The sequence below is a fragment of the Poecilia mexicana genome, unplaced genomic scaffold (genome assembly GCF_051168715.1).
Source record: "Poecilia mexicana isolate PSO_F unplaced genomic scaffold, ASM5116871v1 scaffold_15, whole genome shotgun sequence".
Lineage (NCBI taxonomy): Eukaryota > Metazoa > Chordata > Actinopteri > Cyprinodontiformes > Poeciliidae > Poecilia > Poecilia mexicana.
This window is the reverse complement of record NW_028263384.1, coordinates 5,555,842-5,575,947: the sequence shown is the minus strand read 5'-3', so window position 1 is coordinate 5,575,947 and position 20,106 is coordinate 5,555,842. Positions and strand designations below refer to the sequence as shown.

The 20,106-nt window shown below is 40.7% G+C and overlaps 1 protein-coding gene across 1 annotated transcript; it reads right to left on the bottom strand.

The window, feature by feature from the left end:
* Positions 1-899: 899 nt before the first annotated feature.
* On the bottom strand, positions 900-19,134 carry ndst2a (N-deacetylase/N-sulfotransferase (heparan glucosaminyl) 2a). The gene is made up of 15 exons (XM_014973993.2): positions 18,923-19,134; positions 15,844-15,894; positions 14,204-15,701; positions 12,996-13,083; positions 12,710-12,864; positions 8,924-9,109; positions 8,340-8,468; positions 7,344-7,526; positions 7,155-7,251; positions 6,954-7,077; positions 6,607-6,781; positions 6,224-6,394; positions 5,934-6,043; positions 4,048-4,150; positions 900-3,387 (listed from the first exon to the last, which is right to left on the bottom strand). The coding sequence occupies exons 3-15, from the start codon at positions 15,272-15,274 to the stop codon at positions 3,268-3,270; spliced, it is 2,712 nt and encodes a 903-aa protein (XP_014829479.2). The 5' UTR covers positions 15,275-15,701; positions 15,844-15,894; positions 18,923-19,134; the 3' UTR covers positions 900-3,267.
* Positions 19,135-20,106: the final 972 nt, after the last annotated feature.

The following is a 20,106-nucleotide window of genomic DNA, read 5'->3' as shown; positions in this document are numbered from 1 at the left end:
AAAGTGAAGGTTTTTTCATCCCTTTCTTTCTTATTTGTTGCTTAATGCTAGTTTTTGCCTGTTCATTCCTTTGTTGGTGGGTTTTGGCAGTTGGCCAACAACAAAATTAGTACATTACTGTACCAGAATGTGCTTCTCTTTGTCAGATGTTTCATATTTAAGTACAGGTGTGGTAGTAATCAGGCCTGGGTGTGGCTAGAAACAGCAACCAGGTGAAACCACTTATCTTTGAACAGGGACTGAAATCACAATTCCAGGGTCATGTAGTTTTGTATTTTTTTCCCCTTCCCTCAATAGAAAACACCTTAATTTAAAAATTATTTTGTTCTTGACTTGTCTTTGCCTAATATTTAAGCTCGCTTGATATTCTGCAACACTAAGTGCTAACATGCAAAAAAATAAAGGAAATCATTAAGAGGGTGAAGATTTGTACACACCACTTTATAGGTCGGTTGCTGATTAATGAATCTGTGTAGTTAATAACCCACATTCAAATTCGGGTTCTTGCGTGTAGCAGACACTACATGTGTAGTGTCTGCTAAAATAAACAAGCTACATTTCTGTCATTGATTGTAAACTGCTGGAGTTGTTTGGTTTTAAGTAGAACTTCACATAAATGAGCATGAGCAAAGAAAAAACCTCTCTTTCAGCCTCTCTCAAATTTTATTAAACAGTGTTAACTTTTTTTTTTTTTTACATCAATACAAAAACTGAAAAGAAGAAAACAGCAGCTTTTAATCAGTCTTTGAACCGTTTACTTGAACACCAATGTATGGTTGTGCGGGTCGTAGTGAAGTAAAACCCTCAGTGTGTTGCCAAATTATATTTTAGAAATGCTGAATTGTCTTTTCCGTCTTGGTGGTGTGCTTACTTCATTCAAAGTAAAAACTGACACCAGCTCTCTGCAATGTTTTTATTACCGTCTCAGGAAACATAGCTGCCATGACAGGAGGCAGTTAAGTTTGTTATATGCCAAGAAAGGGTGCTTCCTTTAATAAATAATAAATGCTTCCTATATCATCTCAAACACTTCACCTCATCAAAGGAAATCCCATAAAAACATGAGGACCGAGTGGAAAGTACCCGTTCTTACAGTCAATGTTTTGTTAGAACTTTGTCACCTGTATTGTCCATCCACATGAATGTAACCTGTATGAAACATACATAGGATAACAGCTGAAGTGCATGATGACCTTGTTGAGTTTTGAACCAGTGTAGTTACATTTCCACTTATTTCCTTAACTTTTTAACCTTTAGCATTAAAGTCAAGAAAATTAGCTTTCAGGAAAAGGTTTTTATTTTCCACACACCAGATTTAAACAGCTCTGGTCCAGGGAAATGCAAGTTTAGAATCAAACACCCGTAAAGCAATAAAAACCATTTCAAAACTGGGAATTTCTGTACTCTTAAATGCAGAAAAAAAAAAAAAAAGAGAGCTACATGTCAGTCTGTGTTTCGACCTGCTACATCTGTATCTTCAGGGATGACAAACTTCTAAAATTTGTGGTGTATTTTCTCAAAGCAATATCAACTAAAACAAAACAACGAAATAAAAGGCAACAAAAAAGGGGAGGCCACAACAGGTTAAACCGAAGAGTTCACAGTAACAGTCATTTCCATAGCAATAAAAAGCTACTGTAACACTGGGCACATCCTGGACCAGAGCTGGACTTTTAGTCAGTCGTAAGAAGGTAGACATGATTTTATACTGGTGGCATTTTTTTATACAAAAAATGCCACCACATCTGGTGGCATTTTTTGGGCCACCAGATGTTACAGACTGCTGGTTGTTTTTGTTTTTATTCAGTCATTTTTTATTGACCTCAGCTTTACCAGGTTAGTACACAGATTTAGAACGGGGTGCAGCCACTCTCACTAAAACAAAAGAAAAATGCCTGTATGCACAATTCTCAGGCAAAAACTTTGGGATTTAGTCAAGATGGCGACCATGAGGAAATTTACACTGTAAATAATGAAAATTTAGAGGTTTGATTAGGCTCGACAAGCCAGGGGTTTTGAACATTTTCTGCGACATCGGACCTAGCGCATCAACGTGCTAGTTCTGTTCCAGATGTGCTGCGCTCACCAATTTTACTTCCAAATACTAATGTTAGTGAGCGCTCCTTAAAATGACTCAACACATCCCATCTCTGTTCAGCTTATATCAACAGAGCTGCAAACAGAACGTCAACACAGCATCAGGCAGGTGTTTAACCTGAAAGTGCTGAGGCATAAGTTGATGCTGTGATTTAAAACAAAACAGCAGCAAGATAAGCGATAACAGACCCATGCTGTCCAACAGATCAATCCACCTTTTAATTGTTTTTCTTAGCTTTTTTTTTTTTTTTTTTTTGCAGGTCAAATTTTCTTCTTTTTTTTTTAAACATGCTGTTCATAAAAATAAGAATTGGTTGTTGGTCCAACTCCAGTCTCTGATGAAAGTGGTTGTTTCCTCTGGTCCAACAGAGAAGAGTTGGTGCTGAGATTTCTGAATGTTGCTGCTGGAGTTCAGAGCTTGACTGGTGGAACTGGGAAGAACTGGAGCTCCAGTAGCACTGGGACGCTTATGAACTGGACCAAACCCCTATATTCATTAGCCTCCCTGTGTGTCTGCTGTGATAACACCGAGCATGAAGAGTCCCAGATGCTGATTATAGGGTTGAAAATCCATCACAACACTGATGCCACGCATACCGAACTGTTCTAATCTGATCAAATCCCCCCAAAAAAACAAAAAAACTACAGCTTGTTTTCAGGTGTTGGCCAGTTAAATGTGTGTGTGTCACTTGGTTTATTATTTTACTAGATCCCTGCAGAGCCTTTAGTTTGAGTCCACAGTTGGAGCTCTGCCGACTGATTATCAAGTAGAACTGGTGTTTTAGAGAGAGAGATGTGGATGAGGATCAGCATGTCTGCTTCAACCTGTCTGACCTCTGACCTAACGCCATTCTGTGGGAGCATCAGTATGCCTGTGCCTGCTAACCCCCTGTGTTACACCATACAGGTAACCCACTGCTTCAGTCTTCAGTCACTGACTCATTTGTCTTTAAAGCTCGAGTCCCTTGGATCTTTGATTCTCAGCTGATGCGTCCTGCGCTGCAGACCGATGTCGGCAACAGAACAAGAGAGTGTTCATGGAGCTACCCCCGTTTTCCTCTACCCCACCCCCGTTTCATCAGGAGTCCTGGGAAAAGAAGCTCTAAAAGTAAGAAGTGTTGGGAGCAGTTTTCTGGAGAACAAACTCCATGTGACGAGAGGCCCTCGGCTTCAGCGGGAGTTCTGGAGTTCTTGGTGAAGCCAGGATGGCAGTGGTTGGCCCAGCCGGTTCAGCAGGCGTACCAGCTCCATATTGTGGTCACGGTAGTACTCTGTTAGAAAGGCACGTGACTGGAGAGAACACACAAACACATACACAAAAACTAGAGATTAGATATGTCTTTCAGTGTCTAGTGATTTGAGTGGACGCTCAACGTTATATGCAGTACACTCACAGATACGTCAATTTGAAATTTATTCGAAATGTTCAAATATCGATTTTTAAAATATGTTTTAAGGAAAAATTGTGTTAGTTTTGGTGAGGTGTCTATTGGTCATGTTGATTATACTGGAATTGAGTTTGGCGTTAATGAAACTTAAAACATATTTTAAAAATCGATATTTGAGCATTTCGAATCATACCAGCAGAACTAGAAATTGCAATCCTTTATAGGATTGATTTTTCTGCACATTTAAAGGAGATCCCATTACTCTACAGATAACTTCAACAACAATTATGTTAAGTCTTTTTCAATCCTATTGCTGCTCATCAAGGACAACTCTAGTTTTATTATTAAACCTCCAACATAATGCACCAGCTGTATTTTTGCCAAAAGTGATTTTCACAAAAACCAAAGAAAAATCATTATTGACAAAGAATGACAGACGATTATTTTAGGAAGGTGACATTATTAAATTTCGCCAGTTTTTAAATAATGTAATCAGCTTAACTCACTAACATTTGATATTTAGAGCTAAACTAGTGCTACTGTAACGGAGGTGTTGATGTACCTCAGAACTCATCTCTGGATACTTCCTGCCTTTGCTCTTTCCAAGGCATTTGGACCGGGCTCCTTCCACTCGCTGACACCAGAAACCTTTACCATCGTCATACCTGCAGACAAACAGTCGGTCATTATTACAGTGCAGCACACCTTTCACTGCGTTTGGGTTAAATAATGCTGCTTCTTTGAATTTTCTTTTTAAAGGAACACTGGATTCCCCTCAACATGAAACAGAACCGGACCTCCACAAAGAACCAGAATCTGTTCAAATGCAGAGCTGCTGCGAAGACTTTGAATCCAGGAACCTATTATAGCTTAATCCATAGATTTGATTATAACCAAAACAAGCACACATTTTAATAACTGATGAAATATAATTCATTTGCAGAGTAATGGAGAGTACAATGCATTTCTTGTTCTGTATTAATATCTTAGCTTTCCTGCTCTGAGTGGTCATTAATTATTTATATTTGGTCTATCACAATAATAGCAATAAATCAATTAATCACATGACAAATTAAAACCAGCTTAATATTTTCCATTTCCATGATTTATCATTTTTCTCTTTTCTCTCTGGATGACAAAAGTCTTCAGTCTGGTGTTTTGATCTAAACTGATCCCCCTTTTATTTGAAGGATAGTTTTGTTTATAGAGACTTCATAATTTATTTTATTTGTTTCTGTTAATTTATTTTGCATATTTGAAATGTCTTCCAGTTCCTGTGTTACATGTTTATTAATCATTGAGAATGTGTTTTTTGCATTACTAATGCCACTGCCATTATACTGCTTCAAAATGGTCTCAAAACAACAATATTGTTTATCACAATAACTTCTGGGACAACTGATCATCCAGCAAAAGGAGTTATTGTGACAGGCAGCATCACACCAGGAGCCCTGTGGTTGTATTGGTAAAATGTCAGACCAGGTTTTATCAGTATTTTTAAATAGATTACGAGGCTGACATTAGTCCTTACCCAACTCTTGGTTGCTGCACTCAGTTCAGCCTCCCTGTTATCTATACACACAGACCCTGTCCAAAAAACTAGAAAATCTTCAAAAATTGATTAATTCCCATAATTCCATTCAAAAAGTCAAAACTTTCATAGGTTATAGACTCAGGCTCCACAGCTTAAACAATTTCAAGTATTTGTTTGTTTATTTTTTTACATCATTTTGGCTTCCAGCTCATAAAACCCATGAAAACAAAAAATATGAATACTGTGGAGAAATAAGCTCAAATTTTACAGGGCATGAATGTTGTAAACTGAATGTGTGCAGGTTTCCACCAGGTGTCATTAAATGACTTCAGTTTGGTTCAATACGGGGAAGACTGCAGACCTAACAACTGGCCAGAAGACCATCATTAATGTCCTCCATAGGATGGAGTCATAATTCATTGAAATCTTCTGTTATTTCTGTCAATTGAGCTTAAGAGAAATAAGTTTTGTAACATAACTGGCAATGACCTCTTTGTAGCTTTTAAAATAACTAATTGATTTTTTTTAATGAACTAAATCTCAAGATATTTCAATATATGTAAATAAATATCTGTATGTTCTCTAGCATTGACGCGTTCAATGACGAGAGAAACATTGGATTTCTGAGTTGTCTCAGAAACTTAGATTGGTTTAATTGCTGACCTGATGAGACTGCTATGCTAGCTGGGTAGCTTCCAACAAGAAACTATTAGAAACATGACATGTTGCCTCTAATATGAACCAATGAACAGAAGGTTTAAAAGTCTCAAAAATATTAACACTCAACACTTGTTTGAATGCACTTTTCCACATTTACACAAAAAGTTAATTTAAGTAAGTTTGAGTTTCCCTTAAACTCTGTAGGTTTCTAAAAACTGCTTGGTTGCAGCTTGGATTTGTGTGTGTTGCATTACATTAGAGCCTGTGTGTAGTTGAAGATGGGAGTAACACCCAGAAATCTCTGAATTCCCTCCATCACCAGAACAGGATTGGAGCGCAGCAAGGCCCCGTCCACAACGTGCAGCTGAGCGGAGGAACAGAAACAGAAACAGTCAGAGGATTCTAGGAGAGCAAAGTCAATCTGGAGGGAAGATTCAGATTTAAAACTGGAGAGAGAAACTAATTCATCTTCAACAAGAGTTACAGAAAAAAATCCTCAACATTGTTTTATATGATGGTTATTGTAATAATAAACCAGTTTTACCTGGCTGGGTTGGTAATACTGCAGCCATCGCTCCAAATGAGAGGCGTAGGCCCCTGGATAAAGGCACCGTTTCTGCAGAACTAGCAAGGCTCTGGGGGACGAGGCGGCTGCGGTTACCACTGCATGGAAGGTGTTGTTGAGCGCCGCTGGGTCCTGGTGGGCTCTCTGGTGCTGGAGTCACAAACAACAACAAAAAAATCTAACTGAAACCTTGTGCAAACTAATATGAGTAACTTAAGGCAGAACAGATTCTGGTTTCAAAAGTTAAAAATTCCTGACTAAGGTGGGCTGAACTAATGCACTCCACATTTTTCAGATTTTTACTAAAAGAAAAGAAAAAAGTTAACTTGGAAGCTGTCCATGGGTCCATTTGGGTATCGTACCTGGTACCAGGAGTATGCTCTGTCAGACGGGTTGATGAGCACAGCCAAGACTTTGGCTCTGGGTAACAGTGCTGCTGCTCGTTTGGGAGCCATTTCTGAGTCAAAGTAATTGGCACTTTTTTCAAACATGAAGTCTGCACTGACATTGGAGGGGAATGGGAAGAACTCCATGTACCTAAAAGAAAAATGAAAAAGACAAAAACAAAATCATCCATGATCATTAAGGCTGCATTACATTTGGAATATGTAATTATGTGATTGTAATGTTGAATGTTGCAATATTGAGTCTCTTGTCTGGGACAGGGAGAATCTAAAAGTGGAGTAAAGCATGTGCTAATGAGATCTACCAGTCAATCCCGTTGTCATAATTGATTCCACTGAAGAACTGGATTTCTTCAAAGGTGGTGGCGCTGGGGAAGGAGCCAGTGATGGCCGGGTGGAGGCTCAGGAATGAGTGAAGTGCTGTAGTGCCTTGATGGAGGAAACGATGATGAAATTCAAAAGGCTAAAGAGGAAAAATGACTGAAAGTGGAGATGAGGAGAGCTACCTGTTTTCTGTGGTCCAATAATAAGGAATTTAGGAAGTCTGTCACAGGTTTTCTCTTTGGACCAGATGTCTTTGTGTCTTTTGTCGTGACACGGGTTCTAAAAAAAATAATTGTTTTACATTCAGTAGAAATGTCAAATACATATTTTTTTATTATTATTATTTCCATTTCCTTTTCTCAAAACTGTACCTGCCAGAGTGGGTTCCTTTCTTCTGGGAAGATCTGGAAATATTTTTCTGCCAGCTGAACAGGAGGTAGGGTCTGCAGCCTGAGGTTTGTCCAGCACTGGACAAACTTCACCAGAGATTCAAAGGTGTAGAGGCCCAGACGATCATTTCCATAGTTGGACAGGTGAGTCATGAAGATGCTGATCTGCGTTGCATGGACAGTGAATGAGCGTATTGGTCATGTGGGAAACTGGGAGGGTTGAAAAAGCAATCATTCATACGATAGCAATTCTGTCCAGATATAGTGTCCAATGGGGACCTCAAGTACAAAAAGTAAGAACTTTTAGAGTTAAGGCTGTAAAGGCTTCACAAATGAAACTGTATTCTAGAACCATCGTTCTTTAGTGTAAAAGAATTCTGTCCATGTTTAAGTGTCCTAAATACAAACACGCTAGCCTAGCACTCCATTTGTGTTTATATTTTGGGAGGAAGGAAGTTGCACTTTGTTTGTGTCATTTTCTTCAGTGGTTCTTGGGAGAAAGATGAGGGTTATTTGTTTGACACAATGTATCGCGAGAGAACTACAACATTTGTAACATTGCAAATGTTACAAATCAAACCAAGTCTACATCGTAGGTGGTGTAGTTTTCAACCTGGACCTCATTTCAAAAGCTCCTCCCCCTTCAAAGATTACTAAAGTTTTACAGAATCTCCAGTCAGAATAAATGAATCCAGTTCCAGTATAGTGCACCAGACACACCACCAGATATTTCCTGGGAATCTGAACTGCTGAGACAGATCCCTGTTGTCTTGACATGACCCATGCTTCGGAGCCATTGTCTTCTTCTTCTTCTACTTCTCTACAACTCTAACAACAAACACATCAACAGCTGGAACTTGCTGATGCATCTGTAGACAGAGCCTACAGACCCATCTGCAGTGTGGCACGAGTTACTACTGATGACGTGAACTCAAGCAGCTCTGCGGTGCAGCGTCTATATGAGTGGAGTTGACTTACAGGGTTTAGGAGAACGGTGAGGAAGAGTTCTCCTCCTCTGATGCTCTTATCCAGCTCCTTGGAGCCTCCAGGGTATTCGTTATAGAAGATGGTGTGTGTGAAGAGGCCACAGGTCTGCCTGGGCAACACCTGCAGAATGAAGGACAATCAGCATCTCTGCTCCTCTGACTTCATTAAAGCCTTAAGGCAGGACAATACGCAGAAGGTCGTCTCACCCACCGTATGTATTTTGAATAATTGTTAAATTTTTTTTTTTATTCAAGAAAAAGTTAAGCTAACCTAATATTGGTAAAATAAGCTATATAATTTATGAAAAAGCTATTTTTATTAAAATATAAACTAACGAAATTTGAGACATTAGGGAACTTTACAGATTTGGTTTAAATGTCTTTTCCTCTTGCCAGTCGCATCATTTAAACAGAATCTGGAGACCGTTTGAAAGGAAATTGGCTTCTAAATTGAACTGTGACACTAAAGATCGCAATCGAGTCACGAGATCCTCATCTCTGTAGATCGGATCCAACAGAAAACTTGCTGCAGAATCTGAAGCTGGCTGGGACCTGAACCCAGTGGAGCGCACTGACCTTGATTCCGTTGTGGATGAAGCCCCGGCGGTACCTCGCTGGCCTCAGATGAGGGTACTCTTCAGTGCTGGTCACTCTGATTCCCCACACAGACTTCCAGGCTTCATACAGCTGGGTGTGGACAGGGTAGACCCCGGAGTGGTGCGGAGCCACTGCGTAGCCCATGTCTGTTGGGATTCCATGCTCCTACAGAGGGCAGCAAAACCCAAACGTCTCAGTGCTCCTTCTTCAGAAGAAAAATGTCTTATTTATTTTAAGTAAGACATTAGAATAAGTGCAACACATTCGCTAAACTGTTTGGTTTAGCGAAAAACCTGGAAGCAGGTTTTTCCTGGAAGCAGGGTTGAGTTGTGTTAACAGCAACGTACTGCTCTCATTTTAGCAGGACTGCAACTAATGATTACTTTACTAATCGATTATTCTATTGACTATTCTCACAATTAATAAATTTTTAAAATTCTGCAGATTTTTCATTTAAGTAATTTTTTTCACAATATTACAAATACATTTAAAATGATCAAATAATTCACATCCTTTTTTTCAAATATGAAAATGACAATTTTATAGCCTAAAATGCAACAACAAAGCATTCTTTTAGTGTGTGCTTGATCATTTGTAGCAAAAGGATGCAAAGAATCTATTGACTCTTGTTTTGATAAATACATTTTATGCAAATCGTGAGCAATAGAAGATTTTTCTTTTTTACAGAACTTGAATCAGATGAAGCTAAAAATGAAACTTGTGGACTTCTGGGTTGAACATATTTAGATTTTTTTATTCTAAATGTATGCATGTTTGGCACAGTTTTGACTTAATTACTGTTCTGGCAGTGTTGTCCTTTCAGCAAATGGCCATTTTTTTAATCCTCCAGTTAACGATTAATCAATTAGCTGACAATTATTTCAATTATCAATTGAAATAATTGATATCAAAAATATGGCTGTGGAGAGACCTGATGCCACATAATGGTGAATTTATGGCTTTTTCGGGCTGGAGGCATGACACTGTTCTGACCTGAGCTGGATGATTCTATTCTGAACAATTTGCTGCTACAGTTTTTGGATATGTAAAATTTTTACTCTATCTTTGATCATACAAATAGGAGAAACTAAAGCATGTGAATAAGTGTGTAAAGCTCCAATGCTTCGAGAACTGAAGTGGTTTATCCAGCACTCATTGAAAGTAGGGCTGAAACGATTCCTCGAATGATTCGAGTACCTCGATTACTAAAATTCCTCGAGGAAAATTTACCTGCCTCGAAGCTTCGTTAATTTATGTTTTATTAGTTAGCGCACCGTGTTCCGGCCGGGACTTCATTTGCGTTGCGCGGAGCTCTCACTTCCGCCTCTGAGTTGTTGACAAAAGCTAAGTCTCAGCGGCATAAAGTCCAATCTTCAAGATTGGCCCGTGGGGATTTTATTGATTGATGATAATGCCCGACTTTTTATCGTTTTTGGGGAACCAATAAGCATCCTTAAAATGACTGGGGAATGCCTGGAGTACGGCAGCATTTCTCCTCCGGGGCTGCTGGTTGAAAGCGAACGGCGGGAAGAGCGCTGAGGTGAGCGGATAGCCTGAGCAGGGCGGGCGGCTGAGTAGCTGATGCTTACCGTGTAAATGTAGCTTTACCGACGAACCGCACAATAAATTTCATATCCCGGTCTGAAGAAACGGGTGGCGGAGCGCATCGTACATGGCTGGTAGATGAGTTTCTGAGTGTGACCAGTGAAGGTGTCGTAAATATCCCGTATTGCTCCCCCCCGTGTTCGTCCCCCGGTCTAACGGTTCGTCAGTCCGCTGGTCTATTTCCTCCCCTCCACCCCATCTTACGTTCTTCATTCGCCCTCTCCTCCCACTCCAGGCGGCATTTCCCGTATTTTCAAACCCAAAGCGTGACAGGTTAGGTGGCAAGGTGAGTTTAATTAATCTATTAAACTCACTGAAGATGAATACATAAACTAAAAGCTGGATTGTAGACATTTTTTATAAGCATATTTATGAGCCTGCCTCTTTGTTATTAAATTCAATATAATTTCAGATTTTTCTATAACTTTTCTTCTGGTTAACTTAGAAAGTGAGCTATTATTGTTACAGGTTAGTTTTCTAAACTACAAAAAAGCAACTGTTAGGGATGCTCAAATATGAAAAATTGGACTGACATTGATATCTGATAGTAACACCGGTATTATGCCAGATTTACCAATATTTCATTTTATAATTTTTTTTATCCGATTACTCGATTAATCGTAAGAATAATCGATAGATTACTCGATTACTAAAATATTCGTTTACAACAGCCCTAATTGAAAGCATGGACCAGAACATGCAGCGTTACGGTATCAGGCTGTCTTCATCAGTTTTACAGCAGCCAAATATGCAGAGAATCTTCTCTAAATTCAGGAAAGGTAGTTGGGGGGTTGGGAGGGAACAAAAAAAACCTGAAATCTTAACTCTCACATTCAGCTTATTGTTTAAAACAACAAATCAGGTTAAGAGGAAAGAGCTGAAAAGACTAGAGGTGTGCCGATCGATCGGTCACCGATCATAATCGGGCCGATTTTCGTGAAAAAGTGCATGATCGGTGATCGGCGATCATTGGCTCTTGTTGCCGATACCGATCATCTCATTTCGCAGCCTGCCTGTGCAGCTGGTCTCCTCTTTCCTTCACACTGCGCAAACGCGCAGCAACAAATCCTAAGCGATGTGGAACTATAACGCACTGAGTGAATGGGGAAGTTTGCGTGTTGCGGCGGAAAATTGAAGCATGTCAAAATGCATCAACACAACGAAGCTAATACGAGTACAACATAAAAACAGTGCCATACTTGACAGAGATTGGCTACATCTAGGCTCACTGCAGTAAAAAAGACATACAGAGCGATCAGATAGCAGGTAAAGCAGCGCACAGCTACAAACACTCACCCGGATTAGCATGACGGTCAGAAAGCTACACAAATAACCCGCAAAATTATTTAAGTCTTCGAGCTGCGATGTAAGACGCTGGTTCTGCTCTCGCTGTTGAACCGCTGCTACGCTACAGGTAGTGATATCTGACAGATGGAGCGCCGCTTCTGCTCCACCTGGTAGTGACTCTCACACCGAATCTCTGTTTAAAGCTGCAACATCTAACCTAAAAAAATAAATTTTACATACTTATTAAAACTTTCGCTGTCCTAACATGAGACAGATAATCTCTAAAAAAATTATCGATTTCCTCCCTGATCTGCATACTTACTCCGCTCAGTCAGAAACAGCCACTCAGAACTAGCAGTAATCAGCTAGCCGCCATGCTATCAGGAAGTTTTCATTCAGTAACTCTGGATTGTTTATTGTAATGGAACCTGTTTTTGCCTTTGAATGTTAAGTTTTATACTTGAATTTTTTTGGCAATGTTGAGAGGTTTTATTTTGGCTCTTTGTATTATTTAGCCTCTTCAGAGCCTTCATATGTTATCAGTCTGTTAAAGATAGTATTATCAATAGCAGTACAATTTGCACAATGCCTGTTTTGTTTAGTTTTCTTCTTGAAAAAAGTTATTAAAAACAAGTTTTTGTCTAAATTAAGGTGAATTCATGGTTCCTTTTTCCACACAATGTAACCGGTAGTGTTTATGATTTAAAAAAAAAAAATAATAATAATTATGTGATCGGTATCGGTGATCGGTATCGGTATCAGGAGGAAAAAACCTGATCGGCACATCTCTAGAAAAGACCCAACATTGTCCGGCGTTTCTCCGTTACTGAACAGTTTGTTTAACAAACATCCTCCATCTGAGTCTCCTGTTACCTGAGCAAAGATCCTGTTGAGCTTCATTTGCTCAGCCAGGACGCTGACATTGTGAAAGAGGTGAGGCTGCATGTGGCTCCACATGTGAGGGAACCACCAGAAGTCCTTCCTGTGCTGCAGCAGCATGTCGTCTCCCTGGTCCTCCTCATCGGTTCCTGGAAACACCCACATATAAACCAAAAAATATTATGGTCTCCTCCAACTTGGAGTCAGATTCTACAAAACTCAGAGCGACATGAATCATTAAAGAGGAAAAGGATCGATTTAATCTTACAATGTTTAGTACCTGTGTGGTAGAATTTTCCGGAAAATCCCAGATTGAAGGTGAAATTAGGAACCAGCGCTCTTAGCTTATTTTGAGTGTTCAGCAAGGCCTGCGAAAAACCAGAGAAAACTAAGCAAAGCCCAAATAACTTGTGAGAAACAAAGGTTTATTAGAAATACATTTCTAATAAGCACCATTTACAGGTGAGGAAAATTGGAAGCCAACATCTTTGTCATTGTGCATTCTTAACGTTGGACCTCATTTCAATAAAAGTACATTTGAGAGTTGTTTTTTTCTTCTTTTTTTTTGCAGGAATGCTTCAGTCACACTGGCTGAAGATTTTGTCACATTTACAAAACTGATGCCAACAGCAGTATTTTTGAAATCGTCAGTCAGACCTGCTGACAGAGACTGCTGGGTTCAAAAGCAGCATGTGAAGGGGAAGGAAAAGGGAAGTGCAACCAATTCTTCACTCGGTTGTCAGAGCAAAGCAAAGACGCAGCGAGAATGGAGGTTGGTGAATTTGCCAGCGGTTTTCATAAAGCCGACATGGAGCGGTTTCTGGGGAACCAATCAGAGCTAGTAACATTGATCTCCTAAAACTGAAACCAAATACAGAAAAAAACTCACTTACCACAAAAAGAACCATGAAAACCACAATCAATGCGATCCCAACTCAGCTAGCATCTAGTTTCTTATTTCATCAAGATCTTGGCAATATAGATTTGACACACATGAAGTTGAGAAAAGAATCAGCAATGGCAACTGTCAACGTTAGGGATGCAAGTTATTGATTGATGAGTTAATCTTATCAGATAGTAAAACTACAACACTGAAAATAAAGGTCCAAGTGGAAGTTATTAGTTAATCAACTGGAAGTAATTTTAATCTATTAAAGCGTTAATCCACAAACAATCCTAAATTGATTGAGTCAATTCTGTGTTGCATCGCTGGTCAACACAGAATGGCAGTTTCAAGAAACATCCTGTAGATGTTTCTTGAAACATTCTACATAAATATGTAGAATTTAAAAAGTATATTTTTCAATATCATTTTAGAAAAATTCTGCAAATTGCTCAACTAGAATTATTGCCAAAAAAAAAGAAATGTTTAAGAAATATCTTTTAATCTTCACTTATACGGCTAAATCTACCAGACTCAGTCACATTTTCAAGATAAACGAACAGAACATCAGCGTGCTAATATGGAACACAGGGTAACTGGCTCACCTCCACATCAGACACCTTCATACGAGTCCCCTCCTTGCCCACAAATATATCATCCACGTCCACCAGGATGTGGCGGTCCAACGACAAACACAGTCTTTTCCCCGTCAGGTAGCCGATAGCGTCTACAAACACCAGCTTGTGAAGCCAGTAATTGAGATTATTTCCAAAGAGAACTCTCTGGATGCCATCATGGAGCCCCAGGTCCTGCACCACGGTGGAATAGAGGGCCTGCAAGGGGCCAGGTCCAAAATGTGCCAGGGGATCTGAGGACTTAGGGGTGGCTAAAAGAACTGGTTCATATGTAGAGTGGTTAGACAGGAAAATCGTCCAATCATCCCCCGGCAAAGAGCCCTGCTCCACCTGGTTGGGCTTGGTGATGTAAAGCAGCGGCGCACTGGGGCTTATACGGTAGTCCCTGAGTCCGAGGTGCGAGTGTAGAAAGAGGGGGAAACCTTTGAGTTGTGCACTATGAAGCGAGTTCTCAGTTGCTTTGAAGAAACCAATGACGCCCACTCCGTACTCGGCACAGTACTTGTCCAGCAAGTCTCGGTTCCACGCGTCGAGGTTGACATATTTCAGCACGTTTTCATAGATGATCAAGGCGTATCGTCCACGGTTGTGCTCCGTCAGCGTGGGCATGTCACTCTTAGCAGGAGCAATCTCTGTGCGGTAGTGGAAGCGGCTCGATTCTAAGATGGCAACGATTTCTTGGCCCAGTTGGGAATAGATGCTCTCCACAAACACCAGAACCACTGGCTCCGTCCTGGAGTTGTCAATCGTCTTGACCTCCTGGAGTCGCCCCTGGCGCACTGGAAGGAAGAGAGGGGACCTCTGGCCTCCCGTCTCGCCACCGTCTGCCCCAGTACCCATTCCCAGCAGCGTCCCCCCACCTCCACCACAATCACTGAAGGGTAAAGGTGGTGGGTCCTTGATTTTGGGGCTGTTGGAGACGTAGTAAGCCAAGAATGCCATGGAGAGCAGGCAGAAGACTATCAATGCCAGAATCAGGCGGTGAAGCTCCAGCTGGCGGACCCCTCGCAGCAGCTTCAAAATCCCCAAGCCAGTGGCCATGGTGATGTGGGAAGGAGGTCGGACAGGTCAGGAGGTGGTAGCGAATCCAAATGGACAAGGGCAGCGACGGGGAGAGGGAGCAAGAGGAGAACTGAGAGGGGCAGGAAGATTGAGCAGTGAATACTGTCACTGAGCTGTGCTGATTAATAGCCATTTACACTAAGTCACCATGGCCAGCATCATTCATTACTTGTTTTCTATGTCTAGCTCTGAAGTGCAAAAACACTCAGATTGCTGCAAAGAAACGGATATCAGGACCTCGGTAAAACTATCTGATGTCTGTTCAGATGGGGTTCTGCTGAGTTCAGGCCTACGTCTGAACTATTCTCATCTCCATGATGTCTTTTGTTTGGAGGAGTCTCAGTGTAACTGCTCTGGATTTCGGGATTTGACTCTCTCCGGCCACTTGTCCATGACATCCAAGACTCTTTGAAACAAAAGCAAAAAAGGACAAAGAAGCAAAGAAAACATGAGGTAGAGTGAGATTTATATCAGCATTGCTGATTTCTTACACAAAATGTATTCTGCATAATTCTTACAACATATGAACAGTTCTGCTTGTTTCTCACCGTGACAACATTGTATGTCCAGAAATCAGTGGATGTCGGTTGCAAAAGTCCCTGCAATATGAAACATTATGCCAAATTTAGTCAATTTAAGAACAATCAAACCCCCTGAATTTCATTTGTTATTATGCACAAACAAAAATGTTCTACATTTTTTCGGCTAGGTACGTCGAAGTTCAGTTAAATCCAAGAAACAACAGCTTCATACCGAAATAATAAAGCAATCTTTTAGTGCCTTAAAAGAATGTTAAAAGTTTATAACATTCACAAAGCCACAAATATCCATGTATTTATTAGTCTGTGGTGTGGGAGACCCACAGTAAGTGGAGCAAGGCAGTGACCAGGAGGGAGAAGGATGCATTTTCTTACAAACAATAAAAAAGGTGTGAAACAAAAAATTTGCATCAAGTGCCCACCTGCCTTCAGAAGCCACTAAATCAGTAAATGTAAAATAAACTGACAGCAAGCAGAGCAATAATCAGTGAAGCAGAGGAGCATGGTGACACTGGAGGAGCTGCTCCAGTTATAAAAGTACTGTATATATTAAACATGACTTAAAAAAAATTTGACTTTGCATCAAAAACGTATCTGACGCCTTGAAATTGGGCTTCTGTCTCCTTCTGAAGGGTGGAAACCCTTTCCGACACTCCCCCTTCAGCACATCGTCACAACAATGCTTCTTCATGATGCCGCTTTCAGCTGTTCTTAGCAGCTTGGCAGACATACAGTTCCACCAGGTGTTTGCTAATTGCTGCTGGCTATTCTGAAGGAACTGAGTAGGGGAGTGGTGGAGAAGGCCTGCTCTGTGAGGAAGAGGCTCGGTCTGGGGACTAAAGCACAGAGGAGGAAAAGGCAGAGCTCAGAGAGAGCAAGTGTTTAGGCAGTTCTGAATGGTAGCCATGGAGATTAAAGGATTTCTCAAATATGCATGACAGAATCCAAGCATCACTCCAGAGATGTTTATGACAAGGGAATAACATTATAACATGATGTAAAGCTTAAAAAAAAAGCTGATTATGCATAATACCGCCCCCTTATGGGAAATTTATAAAAACCAATCTGCCTCTGTATGAAAAGGTAATTTCCCCCTAAACCAAACACCAGGTGTCACCCTTAGCAGCAACAGCTCACCTCCACATCAGACACCTTGCCCACACATCTATATAGCATGTTTATGTAACACTCATGACCTCTGTTCATTGTGATCTAGCTGGACCTCAGGGTTTTCTTATTCATATCGACGCCTCTTATCTTCAGCTCAACATCGACAACACTGATGTGTCAAAGCATTGGGAAGACACTGTGGACAGGAAGCAAAGCAAGTAGTCTGGTTCTAAGATTAGAAACGGGAAATCCAGTACTGTTTTAAACAAAACCTTCAAAACTGCTTGTCAGAGCAGAGATAAATCATCAATAAAAAAAGAGTCGGAGTTATCCAACTATCAGACTGGTGCGTCTGTCCTGCAGTAACACGTTTAGTATTGCTATGGTATGGTATATATTTTAGGATTTAGTAGCTTCGCTGATAGGCTAACACCTGTTAGCACAACAATATTCTTTCCCAGCGTCCCGTCAGTTCGACTTTTGAAGCAAAAATTAACCTTCAGCGGGCCAAGAGTAGTGGCCTCGTAATTCGTTGCTGCTGTTCGCATAGTCGTTTGTGGATGACACTTGTGCGTTGGATTTATGGCTGTACCAGAAACTCACAAATACAAAGGTTCCTACTGGAACCTTGTATGCAATAAAAAAAACATTTGTAGGTGTCAAAATGTATGTAGTTACAGTAATTACTCTAAATTAACATGTTAAAGTCCTGTCCCTAATATTTATTCTCCATGTCTCCACATTGCAAGCTCTTGAAACTGGACTCAAATTTCCTGTTTGTTCACAAAATCTTGGCCAACAAGGTTGATTCTGATTTCCATTGACCCTTGCAAACCAATCAGTGTTTCTGTGACGCTCTATACAAATAAGAAGACAGCAGTCTGGAAATACGAATCTTTTACTTCAACATATATTCAAGCAGATTCAAGACAACATGAGACAGTGGGTTCTCTGCAGAAAACATGTGCTGCTGAGTTATAAATAAACTTTGAACTAGAAGCAAAAACCTTTAACTAGACCGTGTCATGATTTCAAACAGGAAGTTTTCTCTGTCTTTCAGTAGTGCATCTTGTCATGCGGAGCTAGTGAAGATAGGTGTCTAATAAAGAGTGAGACCTATTCTAATGTCAGGAGACAAAATATAAAAACTCTAGGAACCAAATCTAGATGTTCAGGATCAGCTCAGATTAGACAGGGCATAGATGGTTCAGACCTGCGTGAGGGAGGGTCAGTGGAAATATGGAGTAGTTAATTGGAGGTCAAGGGACTTGAGGGGTGTAGAGATGGAGGAGAAGCAGAGGGATGGTGTGACAGGAGGACAGAGGCCTGTCCAGAGCTCTGAAAGGAGAAAGTGAGAAAGTGAAAGATTAGAAAGGAGAAAGTGAAAGATTAGACCAATTTAAGAAGTAGGCCAATTTTAGTTGTGGTCTTAAAAAAAACCCCATGTTATTTCCCACCACAGACAATGAGATCAGTGAGTTGGATTCTTTCACTCTAAGCAACAATTAAAGTATAACCCTCAGCTGCTGCTGATGATGATGATTGTGGAGAGCTTCCTCACAGCTCCTGGGGGTCGGGTCAGCAGAGGATGCTGCTGACAGAAGCCGGTAACAGCCCGATCACATGACGGGGACAGAAAACCGTGTCCAGCCGCCGCACTCCAGTCTTTAAAGCGGACCCCTGCCAACATCTTAGCTTTCAGCTGCTAACGTTAGCTCCGAGCATCAATGGTGGATCCTCAAACCTGCTTTTTGTCATCTACAAATTACCCTACGAACACGTCATCCTTCCTCTTCCCTCTCTTTCCACATAAACAAGCAGTCCAGCTGGGGGGAATCCCTCCTAGTAAAACCCCCAGTGTTCACCAGCAGGGAGAGAGCCAGCTAGCTGCAGGCTACGGTAGCCACAGAGGGTTAATGGAGGCAACATTCACACGTTTCCACCTCAGCGAGAAAAACTGGGGCTAGTTTTCACTTACCGGGATGTTATCGCATCGAGGAGCAATTTGGTTAAAGGAGTAGATGGCGTTTAGGTTTGAAATTCGAGATAAAACTGAACTTCAGCGTCAACACTCAAGCAGCCATCTTGTTTATGATAGCAGCCCGGACTGAACCAAGCTGGGAACCAGGAGGGGGTGGAGAGAGCAGAACCTGTTCACCAGCTGCTCTGGGTCACTACCAGCTCCTCACAGACGTTCATATCTGACCCTCTGTGGATTGGAAAAGTCCTCTTTAAACTGAAACGTCTGTGTAAACTTATCATACACACGCTTCCACAGACAGACATTAGAACAACAGGTTGCTGATGTGGACCCAAGAATTCAGGAAAATCTTATATTTTTCATTTCAATGCGTGTGGCTTACTGGTACTGAAAACCCAAAATTTGTTTTCTCAGAAAATATAAATGCTAAAAAAGGACAATACAGCCACAGTATATTAAACACAGATTTTAAGAAGGCCAATTTTATTTTTGAAGAATTTAGAGGAGGGCTTGCCATGGTGCTTCAGATAATTTCCCTCTTGCATAACCAGAATATGATGGCCTACCATTCTTCATGATATTCTATCTAGTCAATAGCAGAAATTATGTCAACTCATCCTGATCCTTAAGCAGTAAAGAAGTCCTGACCATCACACCGCCATTGCCATGCTTGAAAGAGGGTGCAATGTTTTGTTTCCATGGTTTTCTCTTTAAAAGTTGTATTAATTTGACTTAAGAGGAACTTATTCTGTGACCTAATCAGTCCAGAGTAATTCCCCAAAAGTTTTGGGACTCCAAGATTTTTCTGTTTTGGTCAGCAGTGATTTTGGCCTTGGGACATGCATGGACTTCCTGTCCAGTCTCTTTTGTGTTGACCTACATTTATTAAGTTATAGGAACAATGAGCTCATGTTGTTCAACGTCTTATTTTGCTTTTATTGACTCCAATACCCATTTACTCACTGAGTAAGTGAGTTCTGAAAGTTAAGCAGATTAAAAGTAGTACATGTCATTTTAATTGGTTCTCCGTTAACCTATGGCCACTTCCTAATGGGGGGCGGTTCTGTTAATGTTGGAAAGAGTGCCAGATTTAAGGAACTAGAGTTGGTGTTTTATTAGTAGAAACTAAAAAAATGTGTTAAGTTAGCACTGGGGCTGGTTTGGTGTTTGGGGAAACTCTT

Bases quoted from the DNA above. Each gene is read 5' to 3' on its own strand.
- ndst2a (XM_014973993.2), bottom strand. From the start codon at position 15,274: ATGGCCACTGGCTTGGGGATTTTGAAGCTGCTGCGAGGGGTCCGCCAG. The intron at 13,084-14,203 runs GTGAGCCAGTTA...GGTTTTTCGCAG, and splicing joins TGAAGGTGTCTGATGTGGAG to GCCTTGCTGAACACTCAAAA. The intron at 6,782-6,953 runs GTAGATCTCATT...TTTTTCTTTTAG, and splicing joins TATGACAACGGGATTGACTG to GTACATGGAGTTCTTCCCAT.